Here is a 16,486-nt window from a genome sequence, read left to right as displayed (position 1 = left end):
CTCCAGTATTGGAAACAGTTTATTCCATCTTAACTTTTATCGATTCTTTACATTTTAGGGTACCTGGAAGTTGGATTTTTACAAAACGTTTGAACCAAGTTCACAGGTAACTATTTAGATCCTTTGTAGGCATATTGGGCGAGTTGGAACAGGTATATTTCTGAATTTTGGGGATATAAAGGATTTTATCGAACAAAACGACCATTCATTGTGTAACAGACCTTTGGGATTGCAAAAGGATGAAGATCCTCAAAGGTAAACAATATATTTTATCACCATTTTTGACTTTCGTGATGCATCGGTTTGATTGGAAAATGTTTTTCATGCTTTTGTATGCGGTGCGCTGTCCTCAGATAATCGCATGGTATGCTTTCGCAGGAAAGCCTTTTTGAAATCTGACAAAGCGGCTGGATTAAAAATAACAATCTTTAAACCGATGTATAACGGTTGAATTTTTTATGAATGCTTATTATGACTATTTCTGTATTTTGAATTTGGCGCTCTGCAATGTCACCGGATGTTGTCGAGGTGGGTCGCTAGCGGAACGCCTGCGCCAGAAAGGTTAATCTAACTAACTATTCATCTGCACATGGAATTGTATTTGTCCCCCCCCCCCCTCATTTTTACAGGAAAATGCTTCGGGCACTATCTGATGTGTGGAGAAATTTCACTGCAGCTAATGTAGAAAGAAAAGCTGTGTACATTTGCAAATACTGTGCCAAATCATACGTGAAGAAGCAACAAATATTCAGAATCAACAAATATTTAGAATCTGGCCAAGTGCATAATGTTCCCTTGGCGCTCACAACAAGCAACCTCTGACAAAAGTCCAACTACTTCTATTCGAGGTGAAAATTATGAATCAGACACCTTATCGATAGCAACAGCTCATGTTCCGCCTGGAATCAGAAGCTTTTTTGACTCAATGGGGAACGTAGTCAGAGAAATGCTGATGAATGTCTTGCTCGAGCTGTGTATGCAACTGGTTCACCTCTGATGCTCACAGGCAATGTGTATTGGAAGAGATTTCTGAATGTTCGTCACCCAGCATACACCCTTACAACCAGGCATGGTTTATCTACTCATTTGCTGGTGCAGAGTCCCATGGAGGTCAAGTGAGGGTCAAGCAAATTATAGAGAAAGCAGACTGTATTGCAATCATCACTGATGGGTGGTTGAATGTTTGTGGGCAAGGAATAACAAACTACATCATCTCCACCGCTCAACCAGTATTCTACAAGAGCACAGACACAAGACACATTGGTCTCTACATTGCAGATGAGATGAAGGCAGTCAATGACCTTGGACCACAGAAGGTAATGGCACTGGTGACAGACAATGCTGCGAACATGAAGGCTGCTTGGTCTAAAGTGGAGGAGTCCTACCCTCACATCACCCCATTGGCTGCGCTGCTCATGCATTGAATCTGCTCCTCAAGGACATCATGGTACTTAAAACACTCTACAAGAGAGCCAAGGAAATGGTTAGGTATGTGAAGGGTCATCAAGTTATTGCAGCAATCTCACCAAGCAAAGTGAGTAGAATAAGAGCACCATATTGAAGCTGGTGTTGTCATCATGTTTGACAGTCTCCTGGAGGGGAAGGAGTCTCTCCAAGAAATTGCCATATCACAGTCTGCCGATATGGACAGCCCCATCAAGAGGATCCTCCTGGATTATTTATTTTGGGAGCGAGCGGTAAGCAGCCTAAAACATATAGCAGTAGAAGTTGCACAGATTGAGGGTGACAATGACATCCTGTCTGATGTTCAGACTCTGCTTGCAGATGTACAGTGCCTTGCGAAAGTATTCAGCCCCCTTAAGTTAATACTTTGTAGCGCCACCTTTTGCTGCGATTACAGCTGTAAGTCGCTTGGGGTATGTCTATCAGTTTTGCACATCGAGAGTGAATTTTTTCCCCCATTCCTCCTTGCAAAACAGCTCGAGCTCAGTGAGGTTGGATGGAGAGCATTTGTGAACAGCAGTTTTCAGTTCTTTCCACAGATTCTCGATTGGATTCAGGTCTGGACTTTGACTTGGCCATTCTAACACCTGGATATGTTTATTTTTGAACCATTCCATTGTAGATTTTGCTTTATGTTTTGGATCATTGTCTTGTTGGAAGATAAATCTCCGTCCCAGTCTCAGGTCTTTTGCAGACTCCATCAGGTTCTTCCAGAATGGTCCTGTATTTGGCTCCATCCATCTTCCCATCAATTTTAACCATCTTCCCTGTCCCTGCTGAAGAAAAGCAGGCCCAAACCATGATGCTGCCACCACCATGTTTGACAGTGGGGATGGTGTGTTCAGGGTGATTAGCTGTGTTGCTTTTACGCCAAACATAACGTTTTGCATTGTTGCCAAAAAGTTCAATTTTGGTTTCATCTGACCAGAGCACCTTCTTCCACATGTTTGGCGTGTCTCCCAGGTGGCTTGTGGCAAACTTTAAACGACACTTTTTATGGATATCTTTAAGAAATGGCTTTCTTGCCACTCTTCCATAAAGGCCAGATTTGTGCAATATACGGCTGATTGTTGTCCTATGGACAGAGTCTCCCACCTGAGCTGTAGATCTCTGCAGTTCATCCAGAGTGATCATGGGCCTCTTGGCTGCATCTCTGATCAGTCTTCTCCTTGTATGAGCTGAAAGTTTAGAGGGACGGCCAGGTCTTGGTAGATTTGCAGTGGTCTGATACTCCTTCCATTTCAATATTATCGCTTGCACAGTGCTCCTTGGGATGTTTAAAGCTTGGGAAATCTTTTTGTATCCAAATCCGGCTTTAAACTTCTTCACAACAGTATCTCGGACCTGCCTGGTGTGTTCCTTGTTCTTCATGATGCTCTCTGCTCTTTTAACGGACCTCTGAGACTATCACAGTGCATTTATACGGAGACTTGATTACACAGGTGGATTGTATTTATCATCATTAGTCATTTAGGTCAACATTGGATCATTCAGAGATCCTCACTGAACTTCTGGAGAGAGTTTGCTGCACTGAAAGTAAAGGGGCTGAATAATTTTGCACGCCCAATTTTTCAGTTTTTGATTTGTTAAAAAAAGTTTGAAATATCCAATAAATGTCATCCACTTCATGATTGTGTCCCACTTGTTGTTGATTCTTCAAAAAAAATACAGTTTTATATCTTTATGTTTGAAGCCTGAAATGTGGCAAAAGGTCGCAAAGTTCAAGGGGGCCGAATACTTTCGCAAGTCACTGTAAGAGAAGAAATGTGTAGTGCCCTACCCATTTCACTGTTGCTCCAATCAGAGGAAACTGCAGTTCTGAAATACATCAAAAAACATGAAGACTTCTGCCTGAAGCCCATACATGTTGGACCACAAGTATGCTGGTAAGAGAATCCTGTCTGGTGCAGAGATCAACAAGGCCTATGGTTTCATTACTACAGTGCCTCGCCACCTTGGCCTGGAAGAGGGCAAGGTTCTTGGCAGTCTGGCGAAGTACACTTCCAAGCAAGGGCTTTGGGATGGAGATGCTAATATGGCAGTCGTGCCAACATAACTTATCAGCCACTTGGTGGAAGGGGCTTTGTGGATCTGAGGCTCGTTCCCCTGTTGCCTCAATCATCCGCCAAATCCCACCAACATCAGCCGCCTCAGAGAGCAACTGGTCCTTGTATGGGAACAAACACAAACCAAAGCACGCAACAGGCTGACCGATACAAGGGTTGAAAAATGTGAGGCATTTTGATCCTGGCAACGAGCCATCCTCAATAAGGTTGGAAAGTGAGGATGAGGCCTTACAGTCATAACAAGCAACAAGATGAGGCCTTAGAGGTAGACATTGAGGAGGTCCAGGGAGAAGACATGGAAGTCTGAGAGGAAGACAACCAAAGCTTTAGTTTCAAGACTATCATTTTACAGATATATGTTGAAAACATTTTTGAGAGATGCGATGGTTCATTGTGGATCATTCAATATTCTCTTTCTTTTGTTGTTCAGTGAAATCATTCCATGTGAAGAGTCAACTCATTTAATTAAAGTTCAATTTGTTACTAATTTTTATTTATTTATTTTATTCTATTGGAAGGATTTAATCATTTGCAATTATGTCTACTTATGATAAGGTAAAAGGTTTATGTTTCTGTCTCCATATGATATGGTAAATATATCCAATGCAAAAAACATCTACATTTAAATGCTATATTAATTTGCATATATTTCCATTAATTCCCAAAGAAAGTTTCCACCTCTGAATATTCCCCAAAATGTGCAACCCTATTCCCAGGGGGTTCTCAAATGTATTTATTTTTATTTTATGCTAACAACTGTGCAACCCATCTATTTTCGAATGGACTATTTTGATATGATTGTGTATGGGAAAGGTAGAGCAGTATTACAAAAAGTGACATCACCAAACCACCAACTGCACTTAAACAGACCAGGCACATAGCATTTTAAACATTTAACCACCACTTGCCATCACTAATCAATATGGGAAATTCATCAAAATGAATTTGAATTGTAAACTAATCTCAAATTAGACCAAGAGAATGATAAGCCACCATTACACTGTCCTTTCTCCTTGTGAAACTCACCCAGTAGCTGGACCCCTCGTGTCAGGCCGTAGACGTCTATGAGAGCCCAGAGTGGCTCGGAGGCATGGACCCCGCAGAAGAACAGTATGGGGCTAGAGTCAATGATACGGTAGAAGACCCGGCCCTTCTTGTCCACCCAGAATGAGATGATGTTGCCCTCGTTGGACAGCTCCTCGGGCAGGGCCTTGGCCCAGAAACCGTTCTGTGAGACAAGGTCTGGGCAGGCATACTTAGGCAGGTTGTCTGGGTTGATGCGGGACGGGTCCTTGGAGGTGAAGCCCAGACGCAGGGCTCCGCTCCAGCAGCACTGCCTCTTAGTGATCTGGAGGAGAACAGGTAAAGGGGTTTGTACCATTTAAAACATGATAAAAGAGAGTTAAGCTGGTGAATAACCTAAAAACCATTCCATTAGTCGTGTTTGTCTAAGATTTATCACTCCACATTCTGGTTGGCCATATGTTAAAACTTTGACAAACAAAATGGTAAACAACAACAAAAATAGACATGTCTGTTTATCATCTGGCTATTCTTGTCTCACCTCATTTAAAACCTCCATTTACACTGCTTTCACCGTGTAAGATAACAGTACGGCTCACATGGCAATGCTTCCCATGCTCTTTCACTTTTGAGACATAGATGGACTGATAGGTGAAGTGGAAACGTTTGCTATGCTGCTTTGGCCCACACAGAATCAGGGTAATAAAGGCAACATACATAGTGAGAGAGACAAACAAAAACATTTATGGAAAACAGTTAGACTAAAAGAAAGAGATGAAAGAGTTTCTGCTTATAAACATGGTCCACCTCCCAGTCTGTCCATACCTTGAGGCGGACCTGCTCGAACAGGGCAATGGGCCGGTTGCTGAAGGTGATGGCGTTGCAGAAACTGGCCTGTCTCTTGACGGTCCTCTGGGCCATGTCCATGACGATCTGGGAGCCCTTGGCACTAGGGTGGAAGAGCAGTGGAAAGGAGGACCTTCTGCCTCCACACTGCTGGATAGGCAGACATCTCTTGGTGGGCTTATGGTGGCAGCGGTGAGATGTGGTGGGGAAGGGGTCACTCAGAGAATCTGAAAAGCAGGAAGCATAGGGGGAGTTTGTAGATATAACTAAGAACATTACTTAAGAGATCAGAAAAGTATTACTGAACAAAATATAGGAACCTAAATATTTCCAGCTGTTGTCTGGCATCCACTGTATAAATATGCACAACGTCAATATAGCAATGCATCTGCAGTACACACACAATCAAAACTTCCTTTCTTCATTTTGTGATGATGACTGGGTGTATGTTCCTTTAGTAAGCATTTAACTCAAGCTCCATTTTCAGAAAGCATATCAAGGAGTGCAAACAAAATGAAATATAGTTGTTAGTCATCTCAATTTTCTCATTAGATAAAAACATAAGGATAAGAGCTGCTTGGTAAGCAGAAAGAATTGTGCAGCTGCCAGAAACTCATACAAAATTAGGCAATTTCCTGTAACGCCTATATTTTTTGCTATTCCACATCTTGCCAATCTGGCACTGGTTTGGTCATGAGTCTTGAATATATCTACATGAGAAAATAACAGATTTTGAGAGCAGCAGTTAGCACTGATGATAATACTCTGGCAAGAACAGTCAACATTTGGAAAACAGGCAGATGTTCCCTTTCAGTCAGTCAACTTCGGTACAACATACTATGGGGAGTTGCACTCTCCCGACTTCGGTTTAAGGATCTACTATCACGCCTGACAAGGCCAATGAAATCCACACCTCGCTGGAGCCCCGCCTACCACAGGTGATAAGTGTGAGTCACTGTTCTCCTACTTGTCCTCGGCACAGGTTCTCTTGACAATAGTGTAGCATTCTTTAGGGGGCTTGGTGTTTCCGAGAGCGACTTCCTCTCCCGGGTGCCTGCACCTCAGTGGAGTCTTATGTCTCCAGGCTCCTGTGCGCTCTGTTTCCGGTTATGGGAGGCTACTCAAAGGAGAGAGGGTGACAAGGTTCTGTGGGTATATTCTCGCCGCATGTGTCTGCCTTGGTTAAGCACCGCTTGAGTCTTCTCAGAAGGGTCCTGGTCCCTTCCCAGTGATCCGGTCCTATGTAGACTTGAGACCAGGCTAGCTAACATGCCCTGCATAGTGTGCTAGCCAGGTCAGCTAACTCGCGGAGGTGAGCTAGCTACTGCTGGCTATTCCAGCTTTCTAAAGGTGAATTGCTTGGATAGTTATTTTGTTTAGTATGCGTTTCTAGTGTTAAGTTGCTTGGTCATTCTAAACAGACCATGCTGTGGTCAGAGGCTAGCTAGCCTAGCTTAGAAGCTTCATCATGCATAACTTCTGGCTAATGAAGCTTAATACCACCCCCCCCCAGCGTTATGGCAATCCCATTCCTATTACCAATTCCTGGAGTTGGAGGAATTTGGGGCTTGCAGGAAACCTCCGATGGGGAAGCAGTCTCCGAGCACTTGGATTGGGTAACCCCAGGAGCGAGGGGCCTTAGCACGGGTCTGAGTGACCGGTGCACCCCTTCACAAAAACATTTGTGACGCCAGTGCCCCCACGTTTGGTTACGGCCAAACGGATGCTACGTCAGCTATTGCCAGAGTCACCTGTGTCCATTGGCTCCAGAGCAGCACAGAGGCCTAAATCACTGCATCTCAGTGCAAGAGGTGTCACTACAGTCCCTGGTTCAAATGCAGGCTAAATCACATCCGGCCGTGATTGGGAGTCCCATAGTGCGGCGCACAATTGGCCCAGCGTTGTCTGGTTTGGCCGGGGTAGGCAGTCATTATACATAAGAAAATAGTTTATAACTGACTTTCCTAGTTAAATAAAATAAAAATAAGGGATTGGACTTCATCCAGGCTTGACAGTCTTACAGAAGCGCAACTTGGTTTGGAAGCTTGATGCCCCCTCTGTTACCCCACATTCCATTGTGTTCACAGGGCTCAAGGGGTATATCAATCTCGCCATGATGAGAGTAATAAGTTGGGTGATTCGCTCTCTGTCCCCAAGGGGGCACAACGTCAAGGTGGGTCATTACTGGCATTCATTGCGGATTCCTGCCTGTAATTCACTAGTCCCTATGAGGTGCTTAGTGATACAGGTTATGGGTTTCTATAGGTGATTGGTTTCATTCCTAGAAATAGGATTCAATTGCAAATCACCCCTCTGTTACCACAGAAGGGGGTCAGTCTTTCAGAGCTGTCCATGCCTTTCCAGCTGGGTTAAAAGGTGCTGTGGCACTGGTACCTGTGACCGATGGGTATGAAAACCGCTATAATTAAGGTTTTCCACTGGATCCATCTTACTGCCTAAACCCGGGTGAGGCTCGTTGTGGCAGAATAACCCAAGAGGCACTAAAATCAGAGTTCATCACTGATTGCCGGAGCCCCCGAACCCAGCTTAGACCAGGCTTCAGGCAAACCTTGGTGCATAAACACAGTTGTGTCAACCCAAAGTTCCACAGTATTTACGGGTGTCAGAAGTGTTGTGTCTTCCACATGTGGGATCAATGAAGTGTCCCTTCTCCACATTCAGACACATGGTGCTAGAGAGTGATGTAAAGGGAAAAATAACCAAATCTCTCCCAGTCCACAATGTGGCACCCCTTCAGATGGCACTTGACTGCTCTAACCAAATGGCACACATGCACAGTGTTGCTCTGGATCATGCGTATAGTGATGTCGGGGTACCATCTGAAATGTGTTGCACGTCCCCCATGCTTCTACGGCGTCATCACACTGACTGTTCAAGGCCTCAGTGGCCGTTTGAGAGGGGGAATATCCTCCAGTCTCCAGACGCAGGCAATCCGAGTGGTTTCTATGTCAGATACAGGATGGCTGGTGCAGCTGGTATTTCCTGGATCTGGAAATGGGTCAGGACTTTACGCCCCGCTCAAAACTTGTGTCCCCGAAGAAGCATCTCAGTCTATGAATTCAGAATGCTCATGAGCCACCGGCTATTACAGTCAACAGGCTGGTGGCAAGCAGTGTTACACACATACATGCTGGTGTCCCATACTCAGTCTCAAGGCTTCATAGGAAACTGAAAAAAACTTTTCCGACTCCATCTCAGAACATTCCGTTTCTGGGTCTCGAGTCAGTGAATCACGCGTTTCTATCCCCATAGGGGGTGTCCAGGTTCTGCCTCTGATTAACCCAATTTCATCTGTGTCACGCAGCGTGTTTTCACCAGTGCCTACGCCTACAGGGGATGATGACTTTGTGATAGAAAATGTTCCCCTGGGGCTATTGTTGTTGCGGCCTTTCCAGCACTGAGTGCTAGTCGCTCAACTTCCACGCACCTCACAGCCTAATCGGTCATGTCGAGTGTCTCTGTCGAGCCTATAGACCCTGGCCAAGGGGTGAGATCCCCTATTGTCAGGAGGCTCCCATGGTGTCAGTTGTACCCCGCAGGATGATCATGAAAGATGCATCCCTCAGCTAATCCAGCTCGTGGCAGGCACTCTCTTAGCAGCGTCTTTCCAGCTGGAACAGGAGAAATTCACCAGGCAGTGCACCTTGTGTGGAATACCCAGACCTCCACAATCTTGCAGGGTCAGATCTGGGTGGTCTGCCATGGGCCATTTCATTTAGTATTCGTTGTGGGTCGGCTTAGGGCGTGATACCATTCCCCCATAGTATGTTGTACCAAAGTTGACTGACTGGAAGGTAACTTTATGACTATAACTACTGCTCCCTGAAAGAGGGAAACGAGGTACAACACCTGTTTAGCCCCTGCCCGTTCCTGTGATCGGTGAAGAGCAGTATTAAAATGAAGGAATTAATCCGAGCCTCATGCTTATCACCTGCGGAAGGTGGGGCTTCCAAGGCGCAAATTTAATTGGCCGTGTAAGGCGTGATTGTAGATCCTTAAACCAAGTATGTTGCACCTCATTTCCCTCTTTCAGTGAACAGTAAGTTATAGTCATGATGTTACGTTTTCATCCTACAATAGTTACAAGTGGGAGGAAATTAATGAGTCATTAATGAATGTGAAATGCATGATTCCAAAGGCCCTTGAGAAGGTAGTTAACAAGAATAGGTAGCCAGGATATTAACTTTGGTGATGAACCGTAAGACTGCTAAAATACTCAGAGAGATGGTGAAAGCGACACAGTAGTGATGATGAGGATGACTAGCAGTTAGCTTTATGTGTAACCCAACATCTCTGGATGTGCCTAATGTTAAATTGATTGCATGAAGGCTGCATGAATGACTGTCTTTATGAACATGTTGCAGGCAGTCATCAGGAAAAACAAAGTCAATGACTAAGAGCAAGAAAATAGGATTGCCATTCAATGCTTTGGGCATGTTAGAGGAAGCAGCAAATAGAAATCCCAAAAACATATTGTATACATTTCCCTGAACAAGCAGAAACACAAATGTGTATAACAGGGAATGAAAAACTACTACAAAGCTACTGCGGGGCGTATCTGACTTGTAGTAAATTAAAGAATGCATCATGGGTAATAAACAGCTCTGACACACCGCTGTAATTGACTCAATCTACTTCTTACATCTGCCATTTTGTAAAACACTAAGTGCTAAATCAACAGTTAGGCTACTCCCCTTGGTTACCCCCCCCCCCCCCTCTCATCAAATCATTACAGCAATGCTAAGGACACCGAGTTATCATGGAGATATTTCTGGTTAGGTCATCCCAAATAATGCATTTTTCAGACAAATTTGTGGGAATGAGGTAAATGTAGCTCATGTTCTTTTTTGACCTTCATTTTGCTGATTGTCAAATTAACATATCAGTCACAGGTAGCAGTCCTTCACCAACCTACAGACAGTATTAATTAGTAATTGTGAGGGAGCAGGTCAACACTAAACTGAAAAGCAAAATGTCTAAGGATCAACAAATAGAATATGTTTGCATGCCTAATAAAAGATACGTGTGTGTGAACGTGTGTGTGTGTGTGTCCATAGCCTAATCTAGACATGCCCTTAGGAACAGAAAGTTATTCTTGCTCATCAGCTCATATCTTCTCAGGGTCAAGAGCTTTTCAGACTACCCAGGAAACAAATCAATTAGGCAGCACAGGTAGCCGGTGGCACATTAAATTGGGGACGACAGGCTCAAAGTAATGGCTGGAACGGAATAAATTGAAATGGTATCTTACACATCAAACATGGTTTCCATTCACACCATTTCAAACGGTATTATGAGCCTTCCTTCCCTCAGCAACCTCATGTGTTAATATTGGCCACAGATCATCATGAGGCATTTAAGACCACAGGCTATTTGCAGCTGCTTCAATTTCAAGGCAGAAATATTGTGCGGTGGGTAAACACTCCCGTATCCTGATCCATGAATGTAAATAGAAGAGGACATTTTATCAGAAAATTAACCAAATGTGCTTTTACAGAGTTTGTTTATTTGTGAAACTCTTTTAGGTTGTGGCTGCCAATAGAACTCCAATGAATTGTTTGGGCTGAACTGTCATATGATGCTTATTTTTAAAGTATACACTTGTGCATTGAGGTATTCAAATTAGGCTTGGGCAGTATGCAGCTTGACATACCTTCATACCAAACTTGTGCCATACCAGGATATTTCGGCAATACTTGCACTGGACAAAAGGGGTGCCGTTTTCAAACTGTAATCCGAAGGTTAGCAATGCTAACAAGTGCATGTAAAATCCCATAGAGAATACTAACGAGTGCATTGCAAACATTTTGTAGTTTCTGACCTAAACTATACAAGCAACTCAAAAATGCTACTCACAGTTTGCTGCACCAAGAAAATAAATATTAGCCAGCAAGGCTCTTGATCCAAAGGGGATTCTCTGCTGTTACCAAGCGAATGCTTGATTTTGCTAGATAGCTACTAGATTAGCAAACCAAATGCACAGCTGCAGAGCATTTAGACAGTTACCTAGTTGTGAATTATATACTGTAATTAGATCACACTGGCGCATGCTGCACAACAGTGAGTGACTCTCGTTGTGTGCTTGTAAACAAACTACCATACAATTCATAATAATGTGAACGTATTGTACAAATTGACTGCAGGTATTTACTTAAAGTAGTGACAAATATTACAAAATAAATAGTTAATGGTATCGATGGTTTGAAAAACCATCCCATGGCTTTTTCCACATACCCCGGTATACAGTATATAGCCTAAACCTAATTCAAATGTCTATCCCTGGGCTACTTTAACAATGTTGAATTGTTCTCTATATACAACAATGGTCTTAAATTAAGTCAGAACAAATCAATTAATCATATTGTATTTAATGCCAAATTATGGGCTTTACATTCAGCTGGTGCTAAGGTGGCGCAAGTATCAATGTAAAAACTGGCGCACTGGCATTTCCCAGCCCTAATGCCAGGTTCGGCAATTTACCTGTCTATAATCAGCTCTCTTGTGCTGAGGTGGGAGGGGTAGCAATATCTGAGATGTGTCCTTAAAAACAAGTGTGAGCGGTTTTAACTTCATTGGAATAGGGGGCAGCATTGGGAAGTTTGGATGAAAAGCATGCCTAGAGTAAATAGCCTGTTACTCAGGCCCAGAAGCTAGGATATGCATGTAGATTTGGATAGAAACACTCAAAAGTTTCCAAAACTGTTAAAATAATGTCTGTGAGTATAACAGAACTCAAATGAAGGCAAAAAAACTCAGAAAAAAAGTTTTAAAAAAAGTGATTGCCTATCCAACATCCTGTGTCTATGGGGTCAGATTGCACTTCAGAAGGCTTCCAGTAGATGTCAACAGTCTTTAACAGTTGTTTCAGGCTTTTATTGTGAAAGGGGATCGAATAAGAGCGGTTTCAACAAGTGGTCAGGCTGAAAGCCTTTAGTTTAGGCGTGTGGCCGTGACGCTCATTCTCTTTCCTTTCTAATGGCAACGGAATTGTCCGGTTGGAATGTTATTGAAGATGTATGATATCAATCCTACAGATTGATTATATACATCGTTTGACATGATTCTGCTAACTTTTTTTGACTTTGTCTGCATTTGGATTACTGGACGAAAAGCGCGAACAAAAGAGGTATTTGGACAAAGATGAACTTTATCAAACAAAACAAACATTTGTCTAACATGGAGACCTGGGAGTGCCATAAGATGAAGATCAAAGGTTAGTGATTAATTTCTGACACCTCTCCTTGGTTGGAAAATGGCTGTATGGTTCTCTGTGGCTAGGTGCTGACCTAACATAATCGCATGGTGTGCTTTCTCCGTAAAGCCTTTTTGAAATCGGACTCAGTGGCTGGATTAACAAGAAGTTTATCTTTCTAATGGTGTATAATACTTGTATATTTGAGAAATTTTCATTATGAGATTGCTGTTTGAATTTGGCGCCCTGCAATTTCACTGGCTGTTGGCGAGGTGTGAAGCTAGCATCCCGAACGATCCCAGAGAGCTTAAGACCCACAAAAAGTAGGTCTTAATGGTAACACAGTTGATAATAGCATAGATTTTGAGAGCAGAGTGTCGCGCACAATGCCCATGGAAGAAGAGGTGTTCCTTTCTTGCCGGTGAATCTCGTATTTAGAAACATAAAAACAAACAATTGGCATCTACCCCAATTTAATTTAATTTAAAAAAGCATAGCCTCCCCTTAATGAAGACTGGTATTGCAGCATCACATAAGTGCATATTTTTATCCTGGACATTAGCCAAAAGTAGCCTGAATAAAGGGGTTAGATTTGCTCCACCAAGAACTGACTGAATTCAATCGTGAGTTGGTTGTCTGTGTTCGCAGGGGGGAAGAGTTAGACAAATTATTTCACCAACTAGCTTCAGCCAGCTGGTGTGCAACCATGGCAAAATTGGTTTGACTTTGGAAAGCCTATCTCAGGGGATAGTTAGGGACTGTCAATAAATTAAACAATATAAATGAGATAATATTTTCATGTTGTACACCTTCGGATCTCATTAAATGCTTTCAATGTTTGTACACTGAACATAAATGCAACAAGTGTTGGTCCCATGTTTCATGAGTTGAAATAAGATTGCAGACATTTCCCATATGCACAAAAACCTTTACTCAAATGTTGTACACATTTGTTTACATATCTGGTAGTGAGCATTTCTCCTTTGCCAAGATAATCCATCCACCTGACAGGTGTGGCAGATCAAGAAGCTGATTAAACAGCATGATCATTACACAGGTGCACCTTGAGCTGGAGCCAAAAGGCCACTCTAAAATTTGCAGGTTTGTCACAACACAATGCCACAGATGTCTCAAGTTGAGGGAGTGTGAAATTGGCATGCTGACTGCAGGAATGTCCACCAGAGCTGTTTCAGAGACCTTAAAGTTAATTTATCTACTAAAAGCCAACTCCAATGTCATTTTAGAGAATTCAGCAGTACATCCAACTGGCCTCACAACCACCTCTAACCATGCAAGCCCAGGACCTCCACATCAGGCATCTTCACCTGTGGGATCTGAGAACAGCCACCTGGACAGCTGGATGAAACCGAGGAGTATTTCTTACTGTAATAATGCCCTTTTGTGGGGAAACAAAATATTCTGGTTGGCTGGTCCTGGCTGCCCAGTGAGTGTGCCTATGCGCTTCAAGGCCTACCCATGACTGCACCCCTGCCCAGTCATGTGAAATCAATAGATTAGGGCCTAATTAATTTATTTCAATTGATTGATTTACTGTAACTCAGTATAATTGTTGCGACATATGTACATACACACACACACAATTTTAGTTGGTTTAAAGTCACGGCGATGGTCCCCCATAGGGATATTCCAAGTCAACCCAAATTTAACACAGGCAATAGGATTGCTATAGGCTAACATTTTAAAAGTAACACCCTTCATTTACGTTGTGATGCGGTCACAAACAACGACCAAATTATCCTATTTACACTTCGCAGTAAATTTATCGGTAGAATAAGTGTTTGACTCATCTATGCCACATAGGCTGTTTTCCAAATGAGAAGTTGGTTTTAAGGGGCAGTTGCTGTATAATTACAACAACTTGTCAACCAAAGATAATGTACATTTGTCATTTAGACACTTTTCCAGAGCAATTTACATTTAGTGCATTCATTTTAAGATCGCTAGGGACAACCACATCAGTCATAGTAAGTACATTTTCTTCTCGAAGTATGTAGCCATCTGTCAGAGCTAGTAGGCCTAATGGGGAAACAAAGTAGTGTTATTCCCGAAAGTATAAATACCATCAGCCAAATTGCAAATACGAAGTTCATTCTAGATCTAGACTACGTGCACGTTTCTGCGCTAACAAAATATTGCATTGCTATATAAGTGTGATAACGTTTGCATGCATTTTACATACAATTTACACATGAAGTCATAGCTTGAGTATTCATAACTTACACTAATTCTATTGCAGACCCTTTCCAAATGTGTGCATTACTGACCCTCAATATATAATCATCCTCGATTTGCCATTTCTGCTACAAGATTTTCGTTGTAGCCTCTGACATCAACAACGAGTTGATCACTAAATATATGCAATCTATAGTCGAATATTCCTCCACCTCAAATGTAAAATCTCCTTACCGTACAAGGTATTTCTTGTTGTTATCTGACCTCCCATGTTTAAATACAAGGCAAGTTCCTCTTCTCTGGGTTTGTTAGACAAAATTTTCAGAGGCTTGCGCTCCTTGGCTGTCAACATAACATAATCGGATAATTCACGATTTCGTTCTCTCTGGTTCACAGAAGTCCTAACACTTAACCCTCCGTGAGAGTAGTGGCTGTCCCAGCCGATTCACATCAGATACTATAGCAGCACCGCAGCGTAGAATCACATAAGGTGTATCTTCAGTAATTACCATTAGCGCTATCTTCAACGAAGGAGAATTCCAACTCCTTTTGAGGTCCGCGAAAAATGAGCGTATGAACAAACCTAGCCCGACCAAAAACAAGTTATGCATTGAGAGGAAGGAAACAGCCTATAAGAAATATGGATGACCTCCACAGCTTTGGCAAATGCAGAAAAACTCCGCCAAGTTACTTTTATCTACCGCGCAAGTAGCCCAAACGGCCGCAAGATGGCCCTATTATTATTTTGTCATTTTACGGCTGACTAATGTGCATAGCAAGCAACACACTCCTGCCCCCATTGGCCGGCATCATAAATCATACCCACTGCGCAAAAACTGGTTGAGTTGTTTCAACGTCACTTGATCCAAAATAATCTAATCAAATTGTATTAGTCACATGCGCCGAATGCAACAGGTAGACTTTACAGTGAAATGCTTACTTACAAGCCCCTCACCAACAGTGCAGTTAAAAAATACGGATAAAAGTAACAAGTAATGAAAGAGCAGCAGTAAAAAAAATATATATATACAGGTGGATGCCAGTACAGGTAATCAAGGTGATGACGTTGAATTACCGTGGATAACTGATTGGATTTGCAAAAAAGTAATCAACACAATGGAATTTCGTATTATTTTCACCTAAATCCGATGACATGGTCATTTGTTTTTTTTATTTCACCTTGAATTCACGTTATTTGACAACTTAAACAAATTTAAATCTAAACATTGAACGGATGTATGTGCCCAGTGTGTCGTCCCTTCAGGCTGCTAATGCGTCAGTTTCCTCCTTAGCTCAATTTAATGGCTCCTCTGTGGAAACAACTTACAAAATATTCTTACTGTTAATAAAATACAATTTTCCACCACCATTTTCGGATTTTCAGACAACTTCCGGATGGGCGTGACTGTTGCTTAGCCCTGGCTGAACATAGTGGGCAACATCAGGAAGTAGCATTAGCCATCCTGGCATGGTGGTGGAAAATTGTGTTTTATTATGACAGTACACGTATTTTGCCAGGTTTTTTCCACCAAGGAGCCATTCAATCGAGTTGAGGAGGAAACTGAAGCATTTGCAGCCTGAAAGGAGGATGTTTCATGTAAGAGCCAGTCCAAGGTGTACACGAGTGTATACCCGGCTATGCACATTGAAGTCGGACGTAAGACGATGTAAAAGGAATAAT

General features: G+C 42.6%; 1 protein-coding gene across 2 annotated transcripts in view; it reads right to left on the bottom strand.

Annotated features, from left to right (window-relative positions):
- Positions 1-15,187, bottom strand: part of LOC135511632 (E3 ubiquitin-protein ligase NEURL1-like) — a 64,551-nt gene extending 49,364 nt beyond the window's left edge. For both annotated transcript variants that reach the window (XM_064933117.1, XM_064933119.1), the window contains exons 1-3: positions 15,040-15,187; positions 5,379-5,626; positions 4,557-4,878 (exon numbers count right to left, since the gene is read on the bottom strand). In XM_064933117.1, the coding sequence (XP_064789189.1) occupies positions 4,557-4,878; positions 5,379-5,626; positions 15,040-15,157 (688 nt within the window). In that variant the 5' untranslated portion in view covers positions 15,158-15,187. The remainder of the gene's footprint in view (positions 1-4,556; positions 4,879-5,378; positions 5,627-15,039) is intronic.
- Positions 15,188-16,486: the final 1,299 nt, after the last annotated feature.

The sequence above is a fragment of the Oncorhynchus masou genome, chromosome 24 (assembly GCF_036934945.1).
Source record: "Oncorhynchus masou masou isolate Uvic2021 chromosome 24, UVic_Omas_1.1, whole genome shotgun sequence".
Classification (NCBI taxonomy): Eukaryota; Metazoa; Chordata; class Actinopteri; order Salmoniformes; family Salmonidae; genus Oncorhynchus; species Oncorhynchus masou.
Note: the sequence above shows the minus strand (reverse complement) of the source record. Positions and strands in the feature narration are given on the sequence as shown.